At 43.1% G+C, this 14,693-nt stretch overlaps 1 protein-coding gene across 11 annotated transcripts in view; it reads left to right on the top strand.

The window, feature by feature from the left end:
• The window catches only part of CDC42BPA (CDC42 binding protein kinase alpha), a 182,350-nt gene that overhangs the window by 45,547 nt on the left and 122,110 nt on the right, over window positions 1–14,693 (top strand). For all 11 annotated transcript variants that reach the window (XM_084868837.1, XM_084868828.1, XM_084868829.1 and 8 more), the window contains exon 3: window positions 12,695–12,778. In XM_084868837.1, the coding sequence (XP_084724963.1) occupies window positions 12,695–12,778 (84 nt within the window). The remainder of the gene's footprint in view (window positions 1–12,694; window positions 12,779–14,693) is intronic.

Genomic DNA, 14,693 nt, shown 5'->3' on the forward strand with positions numbered 1-14,693 from the left:
CAACCACCAAAAGGTTGTTTTTTAGATTTTGTTTTTGCAGCACATTTCTTTTTACTCAGGGAGCAGTCAGTGGTCTTGTGACGGGAATATAGGGTGTTGCTGTTGGTGAAAGGTGAGATTGGAAGGTCATTTGGGCAAAGCAGCTGAGTGACTTGGTGTGCAGAGGAACTGAGGACCGGGAGTCCTCTCACATGGGGATGAGCAGAATAGTGATATAGTCTGAATTCTTTTAGAGACGCAGTGCTGGGGGCAGTGGTGGGGGCGGGGGGCGGTGGTAGCATATAGGAAGGAGGAGACAGGGAAGAGACCCAAGGCAGGGAGTCCTGGATTTCTCACTTTCAGGCCTCCACATCGAGTCAATGAACTTTTATGTCCTAAACATCCTAAGTACCCCTCAGATGTCACCCTCCCTCCCCTCACTAGATCCTCGGTCTCTTAGAGCTCAGCTCCTACTGCTGCCTTCCCGTTTCACTCCCGGCCTCAGAACCACTCTCCAGAGACCTGATCTGGCTAAAGCCAACTGAAGATGGTTCTGTACTGCAGTTTAAGGTTCTGGTTGACTAACATGGCAAGCAGGCTCCTCCACTGCTGGATCTTCAGCTTCATTTCCTGCTCCTTCTTGCTATGAGGAAGGACTTTCCTAGGGAGGAACAACACTTCCTGTCCCTCAGCATCGTTACACCTCTCTCCCACACGCATGCCTTGCTCAAGCTGCCCACTTCCCCAAGCATCCCCACTCTCCCACCAATCCCGCTTGGTCCTTCTTTCCTAGGGTTCCTTCAGGTGTCAGTCACTTCTTCCAAGAACCTTGAACACATATTCACACATCATACATCTCCCATCCCAACTCTTCCTTTTGGGTCAGGGATCTCTCTTCTTTGCTTTTTATTTTTAAAAAAATATATTTTATTGATTTTTTACAGAGAGGAAGGGAGATAGAGAGCTAGAAACGTCTATGAGAGAACATCGACCAGCTGCCTCTTGCACACCCCCCCACTGGGGATGTGCCCGCAACCTACGTACATGCCCTTGACTGGAATCGAACCTGGGACCTTTCAGTCTGCAGACCGACACTCTACCGCTGAGCCAAACCGGTTTCGGCTCTTCTTTGCTTTTTAGAGGCCCTTGCTTTTTACCTTTTTGACCGTGCACTATAATTGTTGTTAGGTATGTTTCCCATCCTGGACTGAGAGATTTTGGATGTGTAAGGACTCTTGTGTTTATCTTTTATTCTCAGTAGTTAGCATAGCATCTGCCTTATAGTAAGGTGGCAAAAAATAACATCATTTTTGCAGATGAAATAGTGATGGCTGAACTAGGTCAGTGGAAGTGAGAAAGAAGGTGGGTGGGAGGGACAGTTTGGGAAGAAGTTGCTTGGGGTGTCAGTGATGAGTCAAAGGTAGCAGTCATAGGTGATAGAGGTATGCAGTTAGTAGATGAGTTCCGTATATAGGTTTTTGACTTGTTAAATTTGATATATTTTCTGAATATTCTAGAGATGACTAATAGGCATTTCGATATATGGGTCTAGATATTAGGAAATAGATTTAGGAGTCGTTAGTATTTGACAGACATGAGCAGAGCAAGGACGATTGGCCAGGCATGGATGCCTAGCAAGGGCAAATGGGGAAGACAAGAACCTCCCCCAAGAGTAACCACTCCTCCCATAGCACATCACTAGTCATTTGCTTTGGACCCCTGATCTTTCATATCGTTGGTCAGGTTTAGACCCCCTGACCTTTGCCTCCCTAAAGATGACATCTAGCCTCAGTTGTATTTCAGCTCTAGGCTTAGAAAAGCAGCAAAACTAGACAAATGACCCTATGGCTGCCTCAGGACATTGACTAATGACCCCCTGTTCTGGCACTGACCAATCAGTAGAGTCCCCACCCTGAAAGAGTGCGCCTGGAAAGCTGATGAATATTCTATCGAGTCACTCCCTTGAGAACTCCCCTAAGATTTTCTCCTGTAAGAGAGAGAAATATGCTCAGGACAAAGGACCCAGTGCGCACTGCCTCCAAGGAGCATGCCCCTGCCGTTCCCTTCCCCTCTCCTGCCCCCGCAGATATGTATCTCCCCACCCCTAAGACCCCATGAGACCAGGGGCAGAAGCAATGGGCAGAAGCAGCTCATCCCGGGCTCACTGGCTGAACCTGCCTCCAGTCCCCCTTTTCTCTGACTTGTCAGTGAGCCAGAGGCCAGTCTAGGCTCTCCTGTTGCTTCTTCTATGCCTGTCCTTGTTTCACTCTCCAAGTGCATTTTTGCTGCAATCATGGACCCAGTACCCTTTGGCTCAGTGCCATGTAGCACTTCCCTTTGGATATCCCCATCTCCCAACCCCCTTTTCCTAAAAAAATTCAAATTTTATTTATTCACTGTCTATGATGGCTATTTAGCCTGCCCATGCATCACCGACTTTAATCTTTCACTCAATATATGTGTGGGTATACACACACACACACACACACACACACACACACATATGTATATACTAGAGGGGCCTGGTGCACGAAATTTATGTGGGGGGGGTGGTGTCCCTCAGCCCGGCCTGCACCCTCTCCAATCCAGGACCCTTTGGGGGATGTCGGACTGCTGGTTTAGGCCCCATTCCTAAACCTGCAGTCAGACATCCCTCTTGCAATCCGGGACTGCTGGCTCCTAACTGCTTGCCTGGCTGCCTGATCACCCCTAACCACTCTACCTGCCTGCCTGATCACCCCTAACTGCCTCTGCTTGCTGGCCTGATCACCCCCAACTAGTCCCCTTCCAGCCTGGTCGTCCCCTAACTGGTCCCCTGCTGGCCTGGTCACCCCCTAACTGCCCCCCTGCCAGCCTGCTTGCCCCCTAAATGCCCCTCTGCTGGCCTGGTTGCCTCCTAACTGTCCAGAAGGAAGTCAGATGTCTGGAAGATGTCAGGCCAACCTGGTCTAATTATCATATTACCCTTTCATTAGTGTGTGTGTGTGTGTGTGTGAATATATATATATTGAAGCCCGGTGCATGAATTCATGCACCAGTGGGGTCCCTCACCCTGACCTGTGGGATCGGGCTGAAACTGGCTCTCCAACATCCCCTGAGAGGTGCCAGATTGCAAGAGGGCACAGGCCAGGCCAAGGGACCCCACCAGTGTGTGATAGGGGCCGGGGAGGGATGTGGGAGGTTGGCCAGCCTGGGAGGATCACAGGAGGGCTCCAGGATGTGTCTGGCCCATTTTGCTCAGTCCCAATTGGCCGGACCCCAGCAGCAAGTTAACCTACCGGTCAGAGCGTCTGCCCCCAGGTGGACAGTGCATGTCATAGTGAGTGGTTGAGCGACCTTAGTGTATCATTAGCATATTAAGGTTTGGTTGAACCACCAACCAGATAACTGGACGTTTAGCATATTAGGCTTTTATTATATAGGATGTATAAATTGGGGCATTTGGAGTAGTTAATACAAGTCAGGACGGAGAGGGTATTTAAAAGATGGCGTAGCGGGTCTTGGGGAACATGTATCAGGTTACAGAACAAAGAAAAGGGGAATATATTGGTTGTCAGCAATGAAGAGAGGTTGAAGCAGATGAGAATTGAGAGCAGTATGTGTTATTTGGAAATTGGAGGGTCATTATTGATCTTTGAGAGAATAATTTCAGTCCAGTAGAGTGAAATGAAACTAGATTGAGGTAAGTGATTGAAAGAGGTTGGAAGCAGATAAATGTTGAGTATGTACTACTAAAAAATGTGCTTTTTGGAGAAATGATGCCTTACAGAAAAGGGATGGGATATCAGTTTCTTTAGGAGAAGGTAGGGTAGTGATAAAGTTCTTGTATTTTTGGGTGGGAAATAAAGTTCTTATATTTTTGGGTGGGAAATAAAGTTCTTGTATTTTTGGGTGGGAAATGGTCTTGGAAAAGCTTGTCAGTTGATTTTCAGGAGCTAGAAGACGGGGTTTGAAGTCGAGAAACAAATCTTAATGGGACAATGGCAAGAAGGAAAGGAAGGTGAGGTCTAGGGTCCAGGTCTCAGATGATACTTTTCTCCCTGTAAAGTGGTGGGGATATTTCTTTGTTGGTTCTAAAAGAAAAGAAGTAAGGAAACATTTAAAGATGGCACAAGGAAATGTGCAGGGTGTGTTTTTAAGGAAACGGATCATTGATTGCATGTCGCGTGGACAGGAGAGGGCTGGGATGGAGAGTGGTGGAGTGTGACCGGGTGTTTTAGAAGGCTGGGAAAGGGCAGAGAATCGGCGGTGGGACTGCGGGGAGATTTTAGGGCTCGGTTGAGATTGAATTATGGAAAAAGAAAGGAGCAATAATAAAAATACTTAAAGAATACCTTTCCCCCCATGAAAGGGACTAGAAAAAGAATAGGCACTGGAGAATTACTTGTAGTTACTCATTGGGATTGTGAAGCAGAAAGTTCAGGACAATGGTGTTTACTCGACAGTCCTTGTGCCAAGAAATATTGAAAATTGGGGTGCAGCCTTCGGAGTGGGCTGCAGGAAACAGCCGTCTGGCCATCTTTGGACCAGGAATAAGTCCTCCCTGGCCACAGGCCATTGCAATCTCTAGATTCAGCTCAGAGAAAGCATGTCTGATAATATTTGTGATTCCGTGAAAAGGTGTTTTTTTTTTTTCTTTCTTTCTTTCTTTTTTTTTTTTTTTGTATTTTCTTGCTCTATTTATATTGATTAAAGTATGTAAAACGAATTGCAGATAATTTACTCTGTTATACTAAGACAGTGAATTTTTTTTCTAGAAAAGTGCTATTGGTTGTATTATGAGCTCTTCCTGCTTACTGCTTCATTCCTGATTAAAATATCTCCGGTGTTCTTACATATCCTGTAGTATTTACCAACTAATAGACTTTGAAATGTAGAGACAACCCTAAAGAGAGAACTATTTCCTGCAAGGTACTCTCTCTGTACCAGGAGTTTGTAAATGGCCGCATTGACAGACAGTGGATGGGCTTACCTTGGTGCGGATATCTAATTAGAGCAGCGTTTCTATCAATTGTGCTTTTTCTTAAAAAAAAACAACCAAAAAACTATGAACATAAAAGCATAATTTACGTAATTCCTATAAGAACGGACAATTCACGGGAAACAACAAAGGAGCGAGATATAATTGAAAATCGACCCCTTTTCGGATTAAGAACCTTCTCTCTACGACTCCGTTGTTGTCGGTCACTGCTGAACTTAACGCTGGGTTTTCCTTTTTGCTTTCAGGAAAACCTTTAACTTACGCCCCGGGTGTTGCCTGTCCACAGTTTCCTGGTGGCTCACCGCTTCTGCCTGCTCCAGCCTTGCTCCGGCAGCTTCCAGGCTTCTGGGCTTCAGAGCTTGTTGGGAAAGCTTGCTGCTTTGGCCTGCTCCCCCTGCTTCAGGTGTCGACAGCTTTTCATTAGCTTGCTTCCTCGATGACTATACCTAGGCCCTGTGTGTCTGCATCGTCTAGGCCCCGTTCTGAAAGGAGAATGGCTTTTAGCTAGTCATCCTTCCCTCAAAGCCTTGTACGTGGCTCTCCTGGGCTCACGGGAGCGGAAGGGAAGTTTGAAGTTAATGCTGCCTGGTTCACTTTGGACAGCCTTTGCATACCTGGGCTGGTCTTTAGTCCATGGGCACCCTGGTGTGGGCGTACTGTAATTTTATAGTCAGTGTCAATGCCCATGCTGTACCAGCTTTTTGTTTGTTTGTTTTATTTTTTTAATATGTGGGTTTGTTTTTGTTTTTGGTTGGTTTTTTTTTTTTTTTTTTTTGAGAGAGAGGAAGGGAGAGGGATAAAAAAATAGAAACATCAACGAGAGAGCAACATCATCAATCAGCTGATTCCTGCATGCCTCCTATTGGGGATCGCAGTCCAGGCACATGCCCTGACCGGGAATTGAACCATGGCCTCTTGGTTCCTAGGTAGATGTTCAACCACTGAGCAACACGGCCAGGCTATAGAAATTCTGAAGTGTTTTGACTGTACCTGTTGTAGATATAAATTGTTCTCCATAGAGAGGCTGCCTGTAGCTGGTTAGTAAATTCCTTGTAGTGTTTTTAGTTTGCTTGTTAAAGGGACTTAGTATTTTTACGTTAAGTATTTTGAACACAAACTGATCACTAACAGAGCAGTTTATAAAAAAAAAAAACATACAGTGATTTGCATGCATATTAACAGTGATCACTATTAACTTGCCATTAGATACCAAGGTTGTAGGCGTGGTGAATGGGAGCTCTTGTTAGGACCCAGAGAACTATTCTGCACTGAGTAAAGAACACTGGGGCTGCAATCCGCTAGTGAGGGCTGCAGAACCACTTTAGAGTGTGTTAGAGTCAATAAGGCCTGTGAGTGTGCCTGGTCCAGGGCCAGGCACAGAGTAAGATTCCTATCAATGGAGTTATTGGTTATTATCTATTAACTAAATGATTATCTATTAACTAAAAATTACCCAGGGGAGAGAAAAGGAGACAAAGACACAGAGCAGTAAACAGTGAACAGGCACAGACAGCCAAAAGACCATCAAAGCTAATTGTAAAGTCAAGACTCGAAAAGCTGTACGTGTTGTTTAAAGAGCAACATGAGCGGGAATAATGTTTACACCTATTCTTAAAAAACACACTTGTATCTCTTTTATCATAAGAACTTGTTTGAGTATCAGTATCATTTTTGTGCTATATTGAAGCAGAGAGTGGTGCCATGCAGCTTTGTGTATGTCTGTGTGGATTACAAGGCATCCATCATTTATCCAACAAATATTTGTTGAATGCTAATGCATTGACACCCAGATAAATTATAAATCATTCATCATTCATTCGGTAAATATTGAGTACCTATTGCTTCTCAAGTACTGGGCATATACTAGGGAGCAAATGAGAATACATTATTTATGTCCTCATAGAACTTATGTTCTAGTGAGTGAGGCTAACAGTAAACAAGACACATAAGTAGAATACATGGTTTGTTAAATAATAGGAAGGAGCTAAGGGAAAAAGGAAGCAAAGAAATGCGATAGAAAGTGTGAAAGGGCAGGAGGGAGTGAGAGCACACCATGTGGACGAGATGGGAGAGACTATTTGAGGGCACAGTGGGAAGTGGAAAGGCCCTGAGGGATTGGACAGGTGGCCAGTGTGTCTGGAGCAGAGCGAGCTGGCAGAAGAGCGGTGTGAGGTATGAGAGGGTGAAGGCCAGGAGTTAAGTCCTAGTAAGGATTTTTGACTTTGACTTGGAGAGAGATCGGCAGCTGCTGGAAGTTTGAGCAGAGGAGTGTCGTGGTCTGAGCTGTGTGTATCCAGGATCACCGGCTGCCACAGTGAGAACAGGTTGTGGGCGTTAGGCAGAGGAGAGGGGCCAGAAAGGACAGTCCAAGCCACAGGTAATAGTAGGTTGGAGTCAGAGGGACAGAGGAGGGATGGTGAATTCTGGGTGCATTAAACATAGAATTGCAGAACTGCATGGCAACTCTTTCTTGGATGTTAAAATTCTATGTAATATAGTGTAAGAATTCCTTATTATAGCTATGTGATGATACTTACATTTTGTTTAAGAACTCATCCCTTTACATATACTGATTTTTTTCAATTTTTCTAACATCATAGTGCTTTTAATATGAATTCTTTAAAGACACCTTTATATTTGTTTCAAAAAGATATCTTTGTTTTTTGTTAAATTTATAATCTTGCAGTCCATAGTACTAAATGTGCTTTTCATTTTAGTCAAAATAAATAAGAAAGGACATTTTTACATACTACCCTCATATCTCAGCAATGGTTCTTAAAATCTAGAACCTGAAGTTACAGTTCTAGGAAAACCCTTTTTTAATTTTTCTTCTACTGAAATGAATGTTAAAATGATCTGTAGGTTTAAAGGAGAAAAGCAAGATCAATTTTTATTGTTATTTTATGAGCTTCATATTCTTGTCTGATCATGTCATCAATTTGATAATTCAAGAATATTTCCTGAGCTGACATTTTAATTTCATCACACCGCATCTCTTTGGAGTAAAGTTTTTAGGCAACTCATGAAACTGTACAAGATAGCACTGAGAATGTTTTCATCCTCACAGCAGTCTGGCATTCCTGATTACCTCATAGATGTAGAGCAGTGTTTCCCAACCTTCTCTCATGATGAGAATCACCTGGTGGAGTTGTTAAAACACAGATTCCTGAATCCCAACTAAGAAGTGCTAAACTAGAATTTTTGAGAACATATAGGTAAAATTACATACCTAACTTAGTGCTCTGTATATAAAATCTGTCTTAGAGCACTAGTTAAGTATACAATTTTACCTATATGTTCCCAAAAATTCTAGTTTAGCACTTCTTAGTTGGGATTCAGGAATCTGTGTTTTAACAACTCCACCAGGTGATTCTCATCATGAGAGAAGGTTGGGAAACACTGATGTAGAGAAATGGGTCTCATTTGGCCCTTATTGGCCACACTACTGTGTAATTAGTGCTGATTTCACGCCAAGATGAGGTGTGGTATTCCACACTATTTCATCCCATGTTTCAAATTTTGCATGTTCCCTACAGAAAATGTAGAAATGTGAATAGAAATCCTATCACCTAGAAATACCTATACATACATGTGGCATAGAACTTTATTGGTCTATATACAAAAAATCTAGTGTACAAACTTTACTAAACACATTTTAAGCAGACATTATGAACTTTTCCCTATTAAATAGTATTTTAACAGTATTTTCAAGAATACGATTACTTTTATATAATTTTGTGATATATTTAGTAAATTTCATCTTTCAGGATATTTAAATTATTTCCATTTTTTACTGTTGAAACCTACATGATGGTAAATATTGTAGCTTACATTTTATTTGTATATATTTTCCATTGAGAATATTTCTAGCTATCTTTCTACGTATATGGATCTGTCATGGCTATAAAATTATGGACAGTTAGAAGTTGAAATCAGAGTTTCTTATTTCATAGTTAAGAGGTTGAAGTAATGGGGATGTAAATGCCTGCCACCTGTTAGTGATAGAGCAAGCGACAGTTAAGAGACGGGGCAAAATGTGCTTAGTGCAAGGCCTGACCATAATAACAGCTAATCCTTACTGAGCGCTTACTGAACGCCAGACCCTGTGTGAGCACTTCACACTTGTCTTATTTCACCCTTTACCACAACTATGTCAGTAATACTGTTACTAACTCTGTTATGTTGTTGAGCACACTGAAGTTCTGGGATGTTATTTGCCCAGAGTTACATAGCTCATCAAAGAGCCAGGACACAGACCCCTGTGTCTGACTGCAGAGTCCGAGCGATCGCCACTCCCCGACGGCCACGATCCGTGCTCGCTCAGCGTCTGAGTGTTCAGTAAGGCTGCCCAGCTCTGTAATCCAGAGGGGGTGGTTCCAGTACCTTCTGGGCTTTAGAAAGATAATGGAGTCCATATGCTCTGTTTCATACACCACCCCTATGAGGCTGGACAGCACCCCGTAAGCAAAAGCATCAGTTTCTGCGTGAAGCGTGTTTCTCCTCCAGTAAGTGAGACAAAAGCAGAACACGATACTGTAGTAGCCCAGTGGCAGTGCATGCTGCCACACGGACTGTGGGAACCTTTGACTGTTAGGATAGCAGGAAGGGATTGCAGACCTGCATGAAACGTTAGAAGATCCTGGCACTTCACACACATGCACCCGCAGGTGAAGGCTCTGCCTCTCGCCGTAGTTGCCATCAGTTGCGGGTATGCTCACAGGCATGGGGAGTTGGGAGTCACACAGTTCTGGGCGTGCTCTTCTCACAGCCCAGGTCAGGGTTCCCTCGTCACCATGAGGGATGGCACTGGTCTCTTCCCTGTCGGAGTGCAGGCTGGTCTGCTCAGGGCTCCGTCCTTCTGACCATTTGCACTCCCTGCTGTGCCACATTGGACTCCAGAATAGCCAAACTGGTGTTGTCAGCCTCTCGGAGACCTTGGGAAATGGTGTTTCTCAAATTTTCCTTGCTCTTTATTCCAACCCCCTTTATTTTTTCCATTTTTATTGAGAAATGATTGACATGTAATGTTGTGCAGTACTAAGGTGTACAAAGTGATGATTTGATACTTGTATACACTGTGAAATGGTGATCATAACAAAGTTAACACTTCCATCCCCTCACGTAATTATCGTGTGTGTGTGTGTGTGTGTGTGTGTGTGTGTGTGAGTGTGTGTGTGTGTGTGTGTGTGTGTGTGTGGTGAGAGCATTTAAGATTTTCTCTCTTAGCAACTTTCAAATATATAACAACAACTAGAGGCTCGGTGCACAGATTTGTGCACTGGTGGGGTCTCTCGGCCTGGCAGCCTTACCCCCCTAACTGCACCCTCTCGTAATCTGGGACCCCTCCGGGGATGTTGGAGGCCCGGTGCACGGACCCAGCCCGATCCCCGCAGGCCAGGCCGAGGGACCCCACCTGTGTGCACTGGCCGGTTTCAGCCAGATCCCCACAGGCCGACATTTACTTCCTCATTGCCCCAGCACTCAGCCCCTGGGAGCCACTAGTGTGTCTCTTTCTGTGAGTCCAGCTTTTGTAGATGCCACATGTAAGTGAGATCTTACCGTATTGTCTTTCTGTGTCTGGCTTATTTCAATTAGCATAATATTCTTTCGGTTCATCCACACTGTCACAAAAGCAAGATTTCCTGCCTTTTTTACAGCTGAATAATCTTTCATTATATATATGTATACTATGTTTTCTTTACCCAGATACCCATTGATGGACATTCAGGTTGCTTCTGTGTCTTGTACAGCCCCATTTAAAAAAGCATGAACCCACTAGGGGACTAATTTATCTAAAACCCTTATGTCTGTAGCTATGACCAGATATGCATAAATCTGAAGTTATTTTATTTGAAATTGCGATATTTCCTCTTTCTTCCCATCATTTTAATTGATGAAAAGCTATCATCACAGTATTATAACCATTTATGACAATTACCAAGAAATGTTCTAGTGTATATCATGTAATATACACTGACTTTAATTATATGGTCATAGTACTTTTGCCATCTGATACAGATATAAATGTATTAAATGCCCCTGATATTTACATTTGCTATTAAGATTTTTACAAATTTGGCACCTGGAGTTTAAACCCTGCCTCTATCCTTGGAAATGACCCTTTGAAGATACGCGGTATAACATTTGTTCTCTCCTTCAGCATATCATGTCCTACGTGCCTCCCCCTTCCTCAGCCCCGCTCACTGGAAGCAGCCTTTGTCTCTCTGCAGTTGATTCTCAGCCCGTTAGGTTAGCTCCTCTGGAAGGGCTCTGGAGTGTCTAGTCAAATGAAGCAGAGGAGCAGCAACAGAAATGTAATCAGTCTGTTGAGAGTGAAAATGTGGATTGATTTATTTGTATTTGACAGTTTTTGTTGTTTTGTGTGTGGTTGTTTTTTTTTTGTTTTTTTTTTGTTTTTGTTTTTTTTTTTTTGTAAGAGAACATTTACTAGGTAGTTTACAGAGGTAGAAAAAGTAACTCCTACAAGAAATGGGCTTTGGAAACAAGGGACAGAAGTGAAGGAAGGGCCCTTGTTGCTTGGGAGCTAGGAAGCTGATGGTCACATGCCTGGGCAGGGAGGGGGAAGGCATGGGCATGCTCCCGGGAGGCAGAGCGCCAGTGTGACAGTTTGTTTTTTTTAAATCATCACTAAGATACAAAATAGTTAAATAGCTGTTCTATTGTTTGTTGAAAGGAATGTATAGATCTACAGTTTGTAGAGATGTTAGGCTTAATTGATCTTTGTGTGTGTGTGTGTGTGTGTGTGTGTGTGTGTGTGTGTGTTAGAGAGAGAGAGAGAGAGAGAGGTGGGGGAGAGAGAGAAAGAGAGAGTTGGGGGTTGTGATATCTATACTAATAAAAGGGTAATATGCTAATTAGACCCTATGTCTTTCAGATGTCCTTCTGGACAAAGCCATGGTGGCGGGGCCAAGGCAGAGGAGGTTGGGGCAATTAGGCCAACAGGGAAGAGCAGTTAGGGGGATGAGGCTGGCAGGGGAGAGCAGTTAGGGGGATCAGGTCAGCAGGGGAGAGCAGTTAGGAATCAGGGCGGCAGGGGAGAGCAGTTAGGAGTATCAGGCCGGCAGGCAGATGAGCGGTTAGGAGCCAGTGGTCCCAGATTGTGAGAAGGATGTCCAACTGCTGGTTTAGGCCCGATCACACTGTTGGACATCCCCCAAGGGGTCCCGAATTGGAGAGGGTGCAGGCCAGGCTGTGCCCTTTCCTTTCCCTCACCCCTTGCATGAAATTTTTGCACTGGGCCTCTAGTAGGGTATAAAAATATGTCGCGTGAAAATTAATGTCATTTGCAATTTATTTCATGTTGCTTGATTCCCCACAAAATAGATTTGTTTTGACAGTAGGCATTTGAGAATTGTGTTGGAATTTGGCATATAATATTTAATAAGCTTTAGTATTTCATCTTGTATATTTTGGTCAATTTCTTAGTGATAGTACAGTTAAATTTAAATTCCAGGACAGAAAACTCACAAAGGAGGATGTAATGTAAAATCACCAACTGACACAGTGTTCACAATACATTTATTTGTTTGGCACTTTTCATTAATGTAACTTTTTCAACTGACAATGTTATTTGATTTAGGATCTTAAAATTTGAACTGCATGGAAATCATTGATAATTTTGGTATTTATTTTTTTTACAGAGAGGAAAAAGGAAAATGGATGACTAAAAAAGTATTACTTGTTGTATTTTAAAAGTTGTATTTTCTTTTCTAGGTTGCTGTAGTGAAACTAAAAAATGCAGATAAGGTATTTGCCATGAAAATACTGAATAAGTGGGAAATGCTGAAAAGAGCAGAGGTAAGGTTCTAATTATTGGAATATTTAAATAAAATCTTAGAAATATTTAAGAGGATGCCGGGACCAGTTTAGCTCAATGGATAGAGCATCAGCTTGGGGACTGAAGGGACCCGGGTTCGATTCCGGTCAAGGGCATGTACCTTGGTTGCGGGCATATCCCCAGTAGGGGGTGTGCAAGAGGCAACTGATCGATGACTCTCTCTCATCGATGTTTCTAACTCTCTATCTCTCTCTCTTCCTCTCTGTACAAAATCAATAAAATATATTTTAAAAAAAATATTTAAGAGGAGATATAAAATTATAGAGATCCTTAAGTATCACTTAATAACATTTTATCCATGATGATGTATCACAATTCAATAGTTCACAATTGTGATACAGTTATGATAGAAGTTATAATTTGTGCTAATTTAATATTGTCTAAAAACCAGTGGAAACCCTTGATGTGGTGCTTACACATTCATGTTCCAAGGAAACGTGTAAAAGGATGTCTGTGTAGGAAGAAATGATGTGGAGTTTCTCTTATAGGAAATTCAGTAATGTAGGATTTGAAGCTTGTCAGACCTTGTTTCTACATTCTCTATTATCTGTATTCTACGCCAAGAAAAGTCAGCACAAGCTTTGAACACGCCCTCTAAAAATTCTGTTTATTGCTGGTTATGCAGTTGAATTCATTTTCTTTAAAATCTGCTCTTGCAAGAATTGTTACTGTTCTTACATTGGTGCAGGATTGCAGGGAAAGACTGATGAGAGCGATGTTAAACTGTCTAACAGTTGGCATGAATGGTCAGAGCTGACATCACATATGATTTTGGAGTCAGGTTCTGGATGGGGCAGGGGCAGAGCTTACTGGTATGGGAATGTCTCAGTATTTAACTTGTGGAAGGGTCATACACTGAGCATGCAAAGTACAGCTTATAAGAGGATAATGAGAAATTAGCCCTTAGAAGTCTTTCTTTATCTATGAGTACATGAAGCAATCTGAAAAAGAACAGACTTAGGAAAAAGCAAAAAACATTCCGATGATGTTAGACATGGTGGTAGTGAAAGAAAATACTTCATTATTTCTTATGGAAAATTTGAAAAACATGACAAACACAAAGAAAATAATCACTAGCATCCCATCACCTAGAATTAATAAGTTTTTTGGCAAGTTTCTGCTTTCAGTTTTTTGTCCTGTGCATCTACTTCAAAAAACTGCACAAGTGAAATACAGTGCAGGTGAGGCAAACCCTGCAGGAGCTGACAGCATGGCCAGCAAGTGGAGCAACAAGTCTTATTATTAAGAAACTTTCGCGTGTGTGTGTGTGTGTGTGTGTGTGTGTGTGTGTGTACACATACCTCAGCCCAGCCTGCATTCTCTCCAATCTGGGACCCCTCGAGGGTAGTCGGACAGCCCTCACTCCTCACCCAGGCTGGCCAGGCACCCCAGTAGGGACCCCCACCCTGAAGGGGCTGTGACCAGCCTGCAAACAGCCATCAGCCCCTCACCCAGGCTGGCCACACCCCCATGGCCCGATCTCTATAAACGGGCAGTGGAACATCCCTTGAGGGGACTCAGATTAGAGAGGGTGCAGGCTGGGCTAAGGGACACCCGCCCCACCCCCGCCCCCGTGCACGAATTTCATGCACCAGGCCTCTAGTAGTAAATAATTATGTTGAAATCATTTCACAGAAATCATCATTGTAGTCAATTTAGTGTTTCAGAGTTTGAACTTCTAAAAAATTGAGTTATAGTTTTTAATCCTTATCCAAAGATATGCTTACTATGCTTAATGATTTTTTAGAGAGAAAGGAGGAGAGAGGGAGGGAAGGAGAGAGAGAGAGAGAAGTTGATGTGAGAGAAATTTCTATCAGCTGTCTTCTATACACTCCAGCTGGGGATCGAACCTGAACCTTTCCGTGTACAGGACGG

Source organism: Pipistrellus hanaki (genome assembly GCF_964339955.1).
Source record: "Pipistrellus hanaki genome assembly, chromosome: 20".
Classification (NCBI taxonomy): Eukaryota; Metazoa; Chordata; class Mammalia; order Chiroptera; family Vespertilionidae; genus Pipistrellus; species Pipistrellus hanaki.